At 38.7% G+C, this 15,508-nt stretch overlaps 1 protein-coding gene across 1 annotated transcript; it reads left to right on the forward strand.

Annotated features, from left to right (window-relative positions):
- Window positions 1–691: 691 nt before the first annotated feature.
- On the forward strand, window positions 692–11,688 carry dlc (putative ortholog of delta-like protein C precursor (SwissPro)). The gene is given in 9 exon segments (NM_001102772.1): window positions 692–1,183; window positions 1,583–1,822; window positions 3,044–3,101; window positions 4,103–4,360; window positions 6,296–6,657; window positions 7,871–8,090; window positions 8,497–9,118; window positions 9,833–9,941; window positions 10,981–11,688. Coding segments are annotated over 9 exon segments (1,929 nt in total). The 5' UTR covers window positions 692–1,129; the 3' UTR covers window positions 10,987–11,688.
- Window positions 11,689–15,508: the final 3,820 nt, after the last annotated feature.

Here is a 15,508-nt window from a genome sequence, read left to right on the forward strand (position 1 = left end):
CAATCATTAGCATACAGCTGAATGAGTCTCCCCCCAGCCTAACAAAGGATGCTGCACACTGCTTGGGGCAATTGCATTAGGTATCAGTTTTTATTCTTGAACAATTTCGTTACAACCACATTATTGGCTTCAGAGGATTCATCTGTCTATAGCGCACTGTAATGAATACAATGTATGTATCAGCAATGTGTGATATACATTGATAGAACAGAAAATAACATCGTGATTTCTGTCTAGTATTAGTTCTTGCCTTTTCTAAGCCAATAAAAGTTGGGATCCCATAGAGACTGGTTGCTGGCTGGTTGACCTGTACTCTGTGTGAATAAAGAAGTTACAAAAACTGTTGGTAAGTAGTAATATATTCTTTTGGAATTATGTTTTTGGGAAATAAAACACAAACCTTTGTTTGCTCGCTGCCCTTCTTGCTATAAACCCACCCCCCATCGGGAAATAAAGGGTAGGCAGCGTGTTGTCAGGGGAATAGCTGATCCTAATATAGGAGTTGTGCCGCTACAGATCAAAGGATTGGAGTTGGGGGGGGGGGGGGCAGTTGGGGGGGGGGGAGTGGTGGGCGCAAACGGGGAGGTGGGAATGACAGAGGAGGTCCCAGGGTGGTGAGAGCAGGATCCCGAGTATAAAAAGTAGCAGTGAATCAATCCTTTCATTCCCACAGTGCGACAAGTCTTAGCTCCACGCTGACACAAAGGAAAAGAAGCTTTGAAACCAAAGACCCAGCTCCGGAACCAAAAATCCAATTCTGTAGCCGAAACTGTAATTCTGCCTTGAACTCTCTCTGTTTTCAACCAAAACCCCAGCTTTTCAACCAAAAGTCACATCTCTGCCTGGCGGATACCCACCTCAGGTGCAAAGACCCAAGGCTGATCCTCTATAGACATACCAAGGACTCTATTCCAGGATCCATAGCCAGCTCTGCCCTGTGCCACCAGGGAACCTTGCCAATTGGCTCTCAATTGTGCCATCTTCAGGGCTCTGTGCAACGATATTGCTACCTCTGACATGAAAGCTGTCGCTTTCTCTTAGGGATCCGAACCTACTACTATCCCCTGCCTGGAACTCCCGATCCGAGTATCTCACCTTGTTGGATCTGTGCCTGAAACAGAAAAGTGCCATGGCTTTTACGCTGCTACTTGTCTGCCTTGCTGCAACTGTTTGCCTCCCGCTGGTGAGTAAAAACACCTGGCACAGTCTCTTGCGGCTGCCCCCCAACCCTGTGACAAATCCTATTGCTTTTACCTGTATTCCTTAGAGCAGGGTACTTGCGTTATACAGCCTGGCACAGCGGATAACACTTTCCCCCTTATCAGTGACAATGGCGCTCACCTGTGCCAGGCGTGGCATAGAGTTAAGTAGAAAGTTATCCTATTCCACTTTATCATTACAGAATGCACTTGTGGTTGTAGAGTGTGGTATTTCTGTTTTGCCCCTGACTAACCCTAAAAACGTTTCTGGTGACAGTCAGCATTCGATATGATGGTGTTATGGCGCGTTTCTCTATATGGGGGCGCACAAACCATTGATATGTTTTTTTCCAGTGTTTAATTATGGGCCATTCTGTCTCTAGGTGCATCCAGCTGGAGTTTTTGAGCTGAAAATCCACTCATTTAGCACTCCCCGTCCTGCGTGCATCGCTGGCCGACCCTGCAGCATTTTCTTCCGAGTGTGCCTCAAACACGCTCAGCCTGTGGTGTCCCCAGACCCCCCCTGTACCTTTGGATCGGCTGTGAGTGACATCCTTCCCTACGAGTCTAAAGCAGTCTCGGACAGCAGCCCAATTCGTGTCCCCTTCCATTTCAAGTGGCCGGTAAGTTAATGCTAGGGGCAGCTTGTTGTGCCTCTCATGCTTGTTTATGCTATTTTCTGTTTCATTTTCTTTCCAGTCCATGTGCATTCATTATTTTGTACTGCTAACCCCCCCCCCCCCCACCGTTTTAAAGACTGTCTAAATGTGGCCATCTGCCGATATAATTATAAACTTTGTGACAAAATGTAGGCCATGAATATCTTTGTCCTATACACTGTAGCTCTAACATATTGCCTTAGTCAGAAATAGCCCTGTTAAGACACAATATTAACCCCTATTATCCATTAATGAGATGGCACAGTGATGCAATGATGACTGTGCACTGAAATCCCTTTTTGCATTCTTGTATGTAAAATTCTAAATGGGATTGAGCATAAAAACAAGGTAGCTGTAGTTCTGAAGCCCCCCTTTCACTGGGGCATATTTATACTGTATAGAAAGAAGCAAGTAGGTCAATCTTGCCATTACCAGTAGACACCAGAATCCATCAACCACAGGCCCCTACCATATATTTAGACAGCTCTATTAACCTATTTGACTTTCTTTTTATTTTATGTACAAAAGAGGACCCTCAACCCTTGCAAACTACCCACCCTGCTACATATACACCATCTGCTCCTCCCTTTTGATATGGACAGAAATCATCAGTCATTGCCATCTGGGGGTTTCCAATGATCTCATTAATCTAGGAACATATATCACTGACTTGAAAAACTTCAAAAAGATGTCCTATATTGCTGAAACTAGAGAGAAATGGCCCTGTTACTTATATTCTTTAATCCTATTTTTTAATATGTTTTATCTGCAAAAATACTTTAGAGGAAATTAGAGGCCCTTCATTTTAACTAGCTAAAAGGGTTCTGCAACATATGGATGAGAGAATGGATTTAAGTATCAATGAGAATCCATATACCCCCTTTACTAGTCTGATAGTTTGTGATACAAAGGGATTTCCCAAAATTATAAGTATTTCAGGAATGTATATTTTGCTTTTTACCTTGAATGCCTCATCTAAAAGCTTTTCTTTAATCATGGGTTCTAATAATCTGATTAACCAGTCACTATTCAGGATTTGCTGAGCTTGATCCACATGAACTGCCATTAGCCTTGTACAACTCTTCATTTATACAATGAACAATGGTTGTGTTCATTGCTGCTTTGTTAAAAACTTTACTCTTTCTTATGTATTCATTGCTGACCTTTATATGTTATTAATTACAGGGTATTTTCTCCCTCATTATTGAATCCTGGACTACAGTCTCAGCTGAACAGTCCACAGGTAATACTCATAGTTTTTACAGTTAAACAGGTAACCGCCATCTATGTAAAACCTGTGTCAGTACAATGCTCTTTATAGCTACCCTGCCACATAGGGGCAGGAGAATTGGCCTAATTCTACACTGCTTTCTCAGGTTTTCATGCATCAATAAGGATTACTCTGTACATTTTTCACCTTTAGTAAAGGGTTTTGTTTTCCTTTTTATTATTTTATTCTTGCAGTTTGCTGGATTTATTTGAAAGGGGGGTCAGATTATTGCACATTTCTATGCAATTTTTTTTTCAGTTGCTTCCATTTGGAGAGTTGACCTGTAATTGTTAAATATGAGCACTAAAATTTCACCAAGTGCGCATAGTAGGAACATTTACATTTAGGGATACGGTATGTGTACGTGGATGATGGCCACAGCCAAAGCTCTGAAGATAGAGCCATGCAGGCCAGTTTTAAACCAATATGACCTTTATGATATATGGATTTCAACCTACATGAGTTGATAAACCAACCAAAGAAATGATGAGGAGAACAGATTTAGGCAGATATTTGATTCTAGAACTAAACAGAATTAAAACTTCTGTATGTAACTACCTTTAGTATTTAGTATCTAGTATAAGAAGGGTTGTTAGGATAAAAGATAAAACAGCAAAGTGCATGAGGCCTTACACTGTGTAGTCTTTCCTTATTTCATAGAACTATTCTTTCTTCTCAAACTCATATTCTCCCCACTTTGCTCTTTAGTACCATAGCCTGTGTGCTCACACTACCTCCATTTAACATTACCCTACTCTTTCCTGTGTCCACACTGTCTTTATTTATTTATTTTTTTGTCTATTGAATCTTTATCTTTCCCATTTCCTGAGTGCTTATATTCCTTCTAACTCTTTCCTGTAGGCTCCTTAGGCCATCCCGCCACAGAGCTCCTGCTCTGTTACTACTTCCATGTGCATTCTTCCTCCTTCTAATGTCCCTGTGCTAGTAATAACTGTAATGTGTGCTTTTTGCAGAAAACCCTGACAACCTCCTTAGTCGCTTGGCTACACGTAGGCGTTTGTCTGTTGGGGAGGACTGGTCCCAGGATATACACCTTGGACAGCAGAGTGAGTTGCGTTACTCCTACCATGTTTCTTGTGATGAGCATTATTATGGGGACAGCTGCTCCGATTACTGCAGACCGAGGGATGACAACTTTGGACATTATACCTGTGATGAGCAAGGGAACCGCTTATGCCTTTCTGGCTGGAAAGGAGAATATTGTGCTGAACGTGAGTATATTTACATGTATAGAATTAACCTGACCTGTGATGCACAACCCTTTTTTCTTGTGTTTGTGTTTTCTGCTGACTCTGTTGTTGTTTCTGTTTTGACTGTCTTTGTTTTGTGATTGATGTATAGCCATTGTCCTTCTGCGACCCACTCTATCCAGCCCAGTACTACACCATCATGTACAGGTCAGCCATGATCTTGGCCTCCTCCATCCCCAGCACTTTTGTTTTCTTGTAATTTCATAAGTCAATCCCTATGGGTTCTCTGGTGCATTAAATGACCTTAGTCCATTGTAGTATCCTCATCACTCTCCTGTTTTTACACCATTTTACTGTTGTGAGGTTCTCACCCCATTGTTTGATATTTCTACTGAAATAATACACTTTCCCTTTATTTAAATAAAATAGACTTGGGGCCCCACTCCAGGTTAATAAACAAAATATATTGTATATCAATAGTACAACACAATTTCAATAGTTGTATTTTATTTTGCTGTAATGTCTTGCTTGCCACTGCTTGTATTGTAACATACACTTTTTCTTCTTTCACTATGGATGAAAGAAAATATTTCTTCTATAGAGATTTCACATTACATTATTTTTACATGTGCCCACAAAGCTCATGCACATTGTTATTGATTAATACACAACTCTCTCTTAATAAAGAGGGGGTTGCAGAAGCTGCTCACAGTCTGCAGGAAGCATATGGTGCCTGGTTATCAGGGAGCAGATTCTCAGTGTCCCACTACTCCTAGCAGAAGGTCTGCGAGATGAATAGGGGAGGCAGGGCGTGCATATGGTGTTAACCAGATTTGATTGTTTGGAGCTGGGACAGATTAATAAATGTAATGGTTAAGGGCAAACGCCCTTTTCACAAATCCCTCTTTCTTATTGTTGCCATCACAAAAGGGACAGGCTGCTTGAATAACTTACCCTGCCCTCCCCCATCCACTACCCTGTCCAGCAGGTGCTGTTTGTGTAATCACTTCATGTATAAAATGTCACCCGCTAGAAAAGAAAGACAACTCTTCAGCACAGAACAATAAAGACAGAGAATCTCTTGGGTATGGAACAGTGAAAGGGGAGAATCTAAGGCATATAATAACGAAAGTTGATAATCTTAGCTGGTGACACAGAACAGGGAAGGATGGAAAGAATTTCAAGCACAGTTTTAACAGTTAAATAGATATCAGATTAAAGTAAGTTTATATATATATATATATATATATATATATATATATATATATATATATATAGGCACACACTTTGTGCCTCATTTATTAAAGTAAATGTCTTTCTTTTTCATAATGCAGTGCTTATTCTAAGGGATGCAAATAATTCTGACCACTGCAAATTGGTGCAAGGCTCAAGCTATGCCATATTGCCTGTGGTAAACATACACCTGTTACTCACTGGCACACAGATTCCTTTCAGGGCACGGTGGGCAGGGTTCCCTTGTACCTTGTGGCCTATTCACAGTGGGTGCATCAGCACTCACCTTAAGAAAATGTAGGCACAACCACTTTGTGTATCATCTCTTAATGCATTTGATTAGTCTTTAGGATTTAATGTTGTGACAAAGAATCATTTGTATAAATAAAATTTGATTCCCTTTGTCTCTGTAAAAATGTCTCCTGCTGGTTATGAATCTTGGTAACCTTGTAGCATTTCCCTACAAGTGTTTTATCCCTGAAATGATACAGTTTCCCAAGCTACACTCAAGCTATATATCTATTATTAACCACCCTGCATAATATTTCTCATTAGTTAGCAACTTGGGAAGAACTGGCTAATGGCTAAGCCTATATTATAGTCATTTCCTCTTTAGTTAGTTAGCTGTGGTAAGTTGGGAAAGTACAATTATGATTGTTTATACATTTACTGTCAGTGGAAGAGTCTGTATCATACCATGGCTGGTTGTTTTTTATGTTTCAGCTATCTGCCTTCCTGGTTGCAGTGAGTCCCATGGTTTCTGTGAGATACCTGGAGAATGTAAATGTCGCATGGGATGGCAAGGGCAATTGTGTGATGAATGTGTACGTTATCCTGGGTGCCAGCATGGATCCTGCTCCCAGCCATGGGAGTGCATCTGTCAAGAAGGCTGGGGAGGGCTCTTTTGTAACCAGGACTTGAACTACTGTACCAACCACCGACCATGCCGTAATGGAGCAAGCTGCATCAATACTGGCCAAGGGAGCTACTCTTGCAACTGCCGTGCTGGCTTCACAGGCACCAATTGTGAAATAGACATCAATGAATGTGCGAGTAATCCATGCAAGAATGGAGGCAGTTGCAACGTAAGTGACCAATGTTTATTTTTTATGTGTATATTGCCTAAATTAGTCTTTTCCATATCTGGTTATTTTATGAACTTCAGACTACCTATTGAAGTGATGATGATCAGCTACTGTCACTCACAGCTGAGATGTGCCTTAAAACAGAAACTATACAGCCTTTACCTCTAGTAAACTAACAGGGAGCAGTATTTAGGTAGGTCAGCCAGATGTAAAGTTTATAGTGCAAGCCATGCCAGAAATTAAATAATAAGCACCTGCTTTAAACCCACTGGGAGCTACTTTCAAGGGGTTTGTGAGCAACATGTTGCTCACAAACCACTGGCTGGGGAACAATGGTTTAGAGAATATACTTCGGACATATTTATTATAGTGTGTAAGCTTACATAACTGGTGATGCTGCCCGTAGCAACCAATCAGCAATTAGATTTGAACCTACAAGTTAGAAAAAAAAGCAAAGATCTGATGGGTTGAAATGGGCAGCATCACCAGTGATGTTGGCATACTCACTATAATAAATATTCCCCTTAGTTGGCTGTCCATAGTGGCAACAGCAGTGGCACAGAATCTAGAGCATACATACAGTGCAATATAGAAACACTACCAATCGGCTTAAGTTAAGGCCCAGGAACTACACTTTACTTCAAAGGCTGATGGTACTATGTGTGCTTACATTGATAGCAACAGGAGTCCCTTTCTAACCCTTACTGTAGCATGCTGGGGCTGTCTGGGACTTGGAACTGGTAAATCACAACTACTGTTATCTGAGAAAGCAACCCCACATGCAACCAATTCCAATATGCTGCAAAGCATACAATAACCATTTATTTTTCTGTAAAGTACAGTATTTGTGTGTATTGCCATATTTATTTTTACAGATAATAATATTTTCATTCTCTGTATTTCTCTCCATGCCTTTATACACCCACCCCTGTCTTTCTCTCTGTTTGTTACACTTTCCTAACCTTTTTCTCTGCTTTTCTCTTTACTTATATGTGCTTCTTTCCACTTTCACCACATAAAAACATCACTTTGTCTCTCTTTGTTTTCATAAAATCTTTTATTCTTTTCATTCCAAATATCAACTCTACTTTATTCTCCACATTGGCTTGTCTTTGCCCATCATTCTTGGTCATCCTATTCTCCTCTCTCCTTTTACTATACTTTGCCACCTTTTGTACATTTTCTCTCTGCCTGCCCACATTATCCCTCTCAGGACCTGGAAAATGACTATGAATGTGTTTGCCCACGGGGCTTCTATGGCAAGAACTGTGATATCAGCGCTATGACATGTGAGGATGGCCCTTGCTTTAATGGGGGCACCTGTATTGAGAAGAGCAGTGGAGTAGGGTACATCTGCCGCTGCCCCCTCAACTACCATGGCTCTAACTGTGAAAAGAAGATTGATCGCTGTACCAACAGTCCCTGTCTGAATGGTGAGTCCTCAGAAATCCCAAACCAGTTAGGATATTGCTGAGTGTATGGAAAGGTTGAACTTGAAAACAGGTATAGTTTTCTGCCTAACTTACAATGTTTTGTCACTATGTGACATTCTGAAAGTCAGCCACCCATTACTACTTATCATTAACATTACAACATTATCACAGTGATAACATGTAGTAACCATAGTGCCATATTTTACATTACAGATTTGTGACACAAGATTTGGTTTTGAAGCGGTTATACACCATCTTTTAATAACTGATTTTGGGTCCCTACCCACAGTCTAAGAATTCCTGTTCTACCTATCATAGTCATAATCATGTACATATCATAGTGTATAACACTTGTGTTCTTTCTTGTCCAATTGCTCTAAAGTCTATTTTCTCTCATTCCATTCAGGAGGTCAGTGTCTAGACATGGGCCGAAATGTATTGTGCAAGTGCCGTCCTGGATTTTCTGGTCCTAGATGTGAGCTAAACATTGATGACTGTGCTAGTAACCCATGTGCAAATGGAGGTACTTGTGTCGATGCAGTGAACAGCTATACATGCTCCTGCACTCTTGGATATGGGGGCAAAGACTGTACCCTACGGGTAGATGCCTGCAGTTCCCAACCCTGCAGCAATGGTGGAACCTGCTTCACCCACTTTAGTGGCCATGTATGCCAGTGCCCCACAGGCTTCATGGGAACCAGTTGTGAATTTAGAGTACATGATCCCACCCCAGCTTCCCATGGTGCTGACTCCTCAAACACTCTTACTATGGTGGTTTGTCTGGGACTGCTGACATTCTTTTTGCTGGGCTGTGGAGTATACTTGGTTATGAGAGGTATGAGAAGGGGGCACTTCAATGAAAAAGGACGAGTCAAAAACAACCTGGAACCAAAGAATAATCTGATAGAAAAGGAACCCCATTTCAAAATACCTAATCCAGACTATCTAAGAGAAAAATCAAGTAGCAAACAGAAGCTTCTACAAGGATCTGAAAGTGAGGAAGAAAGAAGTGGACGCAGAAGTGATCGGTGTGTATATAATTCCACTTGAGTATAATTTATGTGTATTTGTGTCATATATCTGTAAAGGTGTAAAAAAAAAAAACAAAAATGCTTTGTTTATATATGTTTGTTTAAGACAATGTTGTACACAGAAGTTTACAGGCACAGCATTTCTTGCTCTGTAGAGCCATAATATAAAAGTGCTCATACATGAGTAGATAGTGGCCTTGGATAGTGACATTTCTTGAGAAAATGCACAGTGACCTGGTTGTTGGCCTGATGGGCTAATGTTTGGATTATCTTTATCTGACCATCCACATCAGGTGCTAATTTGGTTAAGAGCCTCTATTTTGGAAAATGTCTAACCTGACCACTAAATTACTTTTTCTCTCACCACAACATGCCAAAATATTGTCTTAAGCCAGAAGAACTGTGATATTAAGACTAAGTAGTCAGTATGTAGAATGAAGAATCAGTAACATAAAGGCTGATGTCATGGAAAGACAACAAATTAAACTTTGGTACAAAATCTCAAATCTGATGAATCTGGTGACATAAGCTGTGCATGTAAAGCCAGCTGCAGTCTCTCATTCTTTCAAGGCCCTCCTTCTCATATACATTAATGTGTAAATATACCAGTCTTATAAAATCATAATCATTGCATTTAGCTTCTTTCTCAAACATATGAAAACTCGCTGTTACCATCCAAAACTAAAATTTTGTTTTTTTTTTCTACAACAGAAAGCCAGAAATCAGACAGTGTAACTCCACTTCAAAGTATCCAGAGGATGGCGCTTATCACCCAATATATATTCTTCCGGAACCTGAGCAGTGTATATTTGCTACTGAGGTAACTTTCCAGTTTGTAAACCAAAACTAGCAAATATAAAATTATCCTTATGACCCATTAGAGCTATGGAAGACACATCATATTCATCACCCCCTTCAGTACTGGCAATCAAAAGGCAGTTTTGTGCTATTGTAATATAGCAGTATTCCATTATTCAATATATTACTTAGCAAAACAAATGCCTATGTCTTCTACATAAGATTTATAAATAACTTGCATGGCAGAAAAAAGCAACTCAATTCCCATAATGGAACGAACGACCAAATATAACCAAATTATATACATTTTTATACTTTATCTCTAGTGATTGTTACCCTTAGGGTCTGTCCCTTGTAGTGTTTTCCATATGTAATAAAGTGAGGTGAGACCACAAAATTCAGAACACGGAGAACTGAGTGGTACCAAGCACAACTACATGGAAGTAGCACATGTTGACACAAGTACATTTATTAAATGGGATTGTTCACACAACGGACTGTAACTAATTTAGCAACCCTGCAATTGCGGTCATAAATGACCCCTATTATTTCATTGTCTATCCCCATAGTTCAGCAATAACAGTGATCCACTTGTTTGAGAGATTAATCAAATAATGATATATGAAGGAAAGTGAGAAGGAACTGTTGCCTCTTACTTCTAAATCTGACAATGCCTCATACAGGAACATAGAATGGCACAGACAGGTGAGATTTCAGTCAGAATTACTGATATCTGATTGAATCATAGAATGACTTGTCCAAACTGTCTGCCATTGTCCACATACATGCACTGATTGGTTTGTCCAGAAACAGGAAAAGTGATGTACCGTGTTAGCCAGTCAAAATGTTTACAGGGTAACCCTTTTCAAAAGGGTTGTCCAGAAAGAAATGAGCTAAAGTGCCCAACAGTCTCTGCGCAGGTTATGGATACCTTTACTTGAGCAAACACTTCTTGAGCCATTAACCTGTATATGTATGCGTGTAGCAATATGAAAGGTCTGCAACTCCAAGCTGTACTTACAATACCTTTACTTACCCTTACTTCTTCTCTCCTTCCTCAGGTCTAATCATCCCATAAAAAGAAGACTTCACACTATCATCACTGCAATGCCAAGAACTGTAAAGCTGATACTTTCCCCCTTATTATTTAAAATAATCCTCCTTTTTATTTATTGACATATGTATCTTATATTTATAAACACTTTTAGAAAAATCTATATCTATTGCTGCTGCTATTTATGACAAGTATATGGGCAGATAAAATTAACTCTTTACTATGTGTACATTTCCTTAGTATATCACACCTGAATACTCCTACTGCTTTGCTTTTCATTCTTCTGTACGAAGGAGAAGAGTTCTTAGTAAGAATGTTAAATGGCTAAGAGAAGACTAAGTGCCATATAAATAAAAGGCATAATTCCAAAGCAAGCATCTGCGCAAACAGTAAGGGGACTTTGTCCCTTCTGTGAATTTTAACTAATGGAGAAAGAACACTTAAGGATAGATCTACCAAAGTCTTACCAGTTAATTCTAAGTGCTCCAAAGGCCTACACATTGAGGAGGGTTCTGGAGTTTTCTTTTGGTGATTTCTTTCTTCACTCTTTGATAAATATAACCACTAGCATTCTGTCTTTATGAAAAAGTGATTATTCCTACATTACACTTTGATATACACGCTGTTGATGTAAATAGGATATTTATATTGTATTTATAAATCTGTATATATGTTATTGTTTAAAGAGTTTTATAAAACATATATTTTAATAAAATTTGTATATTTAGATATGTGTGTGCTGAAATATAATAACACTTTTGTGAGCATATGTATTGAAAAAAGCTTTTAAAAGGGAAAGTGACTTATCAGATGCAGAAACATGGTTTTTGCACATTGCGCCATCTAGTCTCAGAGACTGATTGAACAAAGTAAAACACAACATGAATAATTCAGCAGTAACATATATCCATCACCTGTGGCACATATGATTCTGTCAGGGGGTTGGGGCTTCACTGCAACATCAAGCTCAATTATTGTTTGATGAAATTTTAATAAAGATATTAAAAGTTAACAGAACACAAAGCCTGGTTAAAATCCTAGCCCCACGAGGGACCCCCCAATTCTGCCCCTTTTGTTGTACTTGGTTGTGTAGTGGTGCAGTGGAGTTGACATGCACCATCTCATTCTAATTTGGGTCTACACATTATTAGCTGGTTCCATTGCCATCTGTAAAATTTTTAATTATGAATTTGGTTAAAGATCAAATCAGAACATTATCTTTGCACATTATTTTGTGCTCCTCAAAGCTTTCACTTTCTAGCAACTTATCTGCCACATAGCATTAGGTAGCAAGAAAAAACATACTAAATATGAATGCCAGGGGTCCACTGAACAGTTTGATGCCCATTGTTAATAGAATTATTATCATGCACTATCCATGCACTATCTTTGCACATTATTTTGTGCCTAATTATAACCTACATGTATTTCTTACCAGTTGCCCAGAAAGTATTTTTTCCATAGGAGTACATTTTCTCTGCATATTGCACTGGGCCTTTTTTTATATTACTAAATTAAAGGAGAACTAATGCGTAACAAAGAAGCAGGCTAGAAATGCTGCTTGTGTTTTGGGTTGCGGTTAGTCACCTGAGATTAGGGACCAACTTCCCTACTATATATATATGTCACAGTACAAGTAATTAATTTAGAATTAGAATTAATTTAGATTCTCAAACCATAGCAATCTGCATCAGAATTTAACAATTAGCCCTATAGCATTAGTTTGTGACAAATGAACCTTATTTCCTTCTTGATGATTTGCAGTAACCACTAAGCTAAGCTTATTAACAGCTTTCCAGAGCACACTGAGCATGGGCAGTGTCACCGACACTCAAACAATGGCATTGGCTTACTGTATTTCTTTCTGTTTTTGGCCTCAATTTGAAGTTGAGAAGCTCTTGCCTTAGTTTTTAACCCTTTAAGTGCCAGCAGAATTCTGCATTTTATTTGCATGAAGTGCCAGATGTTTCTTGACCATTTTGTGCTCTTTTTTTAGTTTTTGGTTTTTTTTAGTTTAGGTTTAGCACTAAATACCAAATACAATGAAATATTGTGATTTTAGGGATTTATACCAGAAACATATTTTATTTTATGCACAAAAAATTAACTGATTTGGAAAGCCTCCTGTCACTTGAATGTGCCAATACCTGATATGTATAGTTTTATGGAGATCTCTGACTTATATATCAAAAACTGAAAGCAGTAAATTACCGAATTTTATGAAGCACTATAGCAGAATACAGCATACTTTAGATTCCAAAAATTCTGGAACAGTAAGATTACCCCAGGAAACCATACATTTGCATTGAGTACCAAGAAAAAATTAATATCCTAAATATGAATGTCAAGGGTCCTGATGCCCATTGTGCATAGGATCACCAAAGCATCTGGCATTTAGAGACCCCAAAAAGAAGTTAGTGCATACAAATTGCCCTGGAGATCTCTACTGAAAATTCAACACATTTACTGCATTTTTTTGTGGGGTAAAAACATAATAAAATACATTGACCCCCAAAACCATATATTTTTGGAAAGTACACGTGGGCAAAATGGGCACCCATGTTTTTCTTTTCCAATCTAGAGGGTCACAATGCTTTCCTAAAATTAGCAGTTTAGATGAAATAACTGAAAACAGCCTCAAGGCTTTCTAGCACTTATTTTCTATATAGCATTAGGTAGCAAGAAAAAACATCCTAAATACGAATACCAGGGGTCCATAGAACAGTTTGATGCCCATTGCGCATAGAATTACCAAAATATCTGGCATTTAGAGACCCCAAAATAAAGTTAGTGCATACATATATCATGGAATATATTTCTACTACCAAAACATATAGCGCCTGATTTATGTGTGGTAAATAAATAAGTCAATGACAGAAAAACTCATATTTTCAGAAAATACACATTCTGACAAATGTAAAATGGGTTAATATGTCTCTGTATGGCAAAGCACCAAACAACAAAGCTAAGCCAAATGTAAATTCTGAAAATTGTCTCAAAGCTTGCAATTTACCCCATTATTTGCCCCACTAACATATTATCATAAAATATTCTAAATATGAACACCAGGGGTGTACTAAACAGTTTGATGGTATGCATATATTTACTAAACTATCTGCCATACAGAGGCACCAAAATGAAATTATTCCATATGAATTTTCATATATGACACTGACTGATGCATTATAAACACCCAGTATGTGTAATATGCTTAGAAAACCATACATTTTCCAAAAGTACATATTCTGACAAAACGACAATGTGTAAATGCACCTTTCAACTGCACATTACCTAAATGCACAGCTATGCTAAACATAGCATTTTTTCTAAAATTTTTCAAACTCATCACAAAGCTTGCATTTTACTGCATTATATGCCCCACATTTTGTAATATACTAACATTAAACTATCTAAATATGAACCCCAGAGATCTACAGAACAGTTTGATGCCCAATATGCATAGATTTACTAAATTATGTGGCATGCAGAGGCACCGAAATTAAAATACTGCATATGAATTTTCATGTCTAACACTCTGGCTGCTGCAATATAAGTACCACAGTATGTGTATTATGTGCCAAAGACCCCTAACAGAACAGAAACCCTAGAAAACCATATATTTTCTTGAAGTACACATTCTGACGAAACAAAAATGCATTATATGCAAAACATTTTTTAACGTACATAAAAACATAACATAACGTAACATAAAACATCATAAATATGAACACCAGGAGTATACTGAACAGTTTGATACCCAATATGTATAGATTTACCAATCTAATTGGCGTACATAGGCACCCTAATCAATATATATCAGACAAAATTTCCAAACCACTAAAATCCAATAAAACCACTAAAAGCAGTGCTTTTCTTGCCTAGTGTAATCTGCAGTCAGAATCACAGTTATGGACAAAATCAAGCAAACCTATGCAACACCTATGCAGAACTAAAAATGGTATAAAATGACCAAAAAAAGGCACTAAACTAACCAAAAATGCAATATAAGTACTGAAATAACATAAAAGGTACTGTGCAGTTCACTTAGCGAATACTCTATTCGCAAAGGCAATAAAAAAATTTCAAGCAAAAAAAAACAAAAACACAAAATTGTGTAAGAGTGGGTATACACTTAGCAGAACCTAGAATCTACGATCTGTGACACTTGCAGCACAGCAGCAAAGCGTGACTGAAGTTTATCACAGTACAAGTTATATCAGAGGCGGGCCAAGTCCGGACCTCGCACCCCCCCACCCCCCGCACGCAAGTGCACACACATGTGGGGACGCCGGTAGTGGAGGGAGCGCTGCGTGCAGATGTGAGAGTCAGGGTGAGAGATCTTGGACTAGGGGTTGCAACTGAGATACCTGCCTAGCACCCCTTTACTGTTGAAAGGGCGCTAGGCAGATTGAAGGCACCTGGGAAACTTAGAATATGTCTAGCTCCAAATTAAATATAGCAAAATCTGTTTGTGCTTTTGAAAAATGGATTTCAGTGCAGTATGCCCTAGTGAGTACAAAAAACATGATTCATAA

Source organism: Xenopus tropicalis, chromosome 8 (genome assembly GCF_000004195.4).
Source record: "Xenopus tropicalis strain Nigerian chromosome 8, UCB_Xtro_10.0, whole genome shotgun sequence".
NCBI lineage: Eukaryota > Metazoa > Chordata > Amphibia > Anura > Pipidae > Xenopus > Xenopus tropicalis.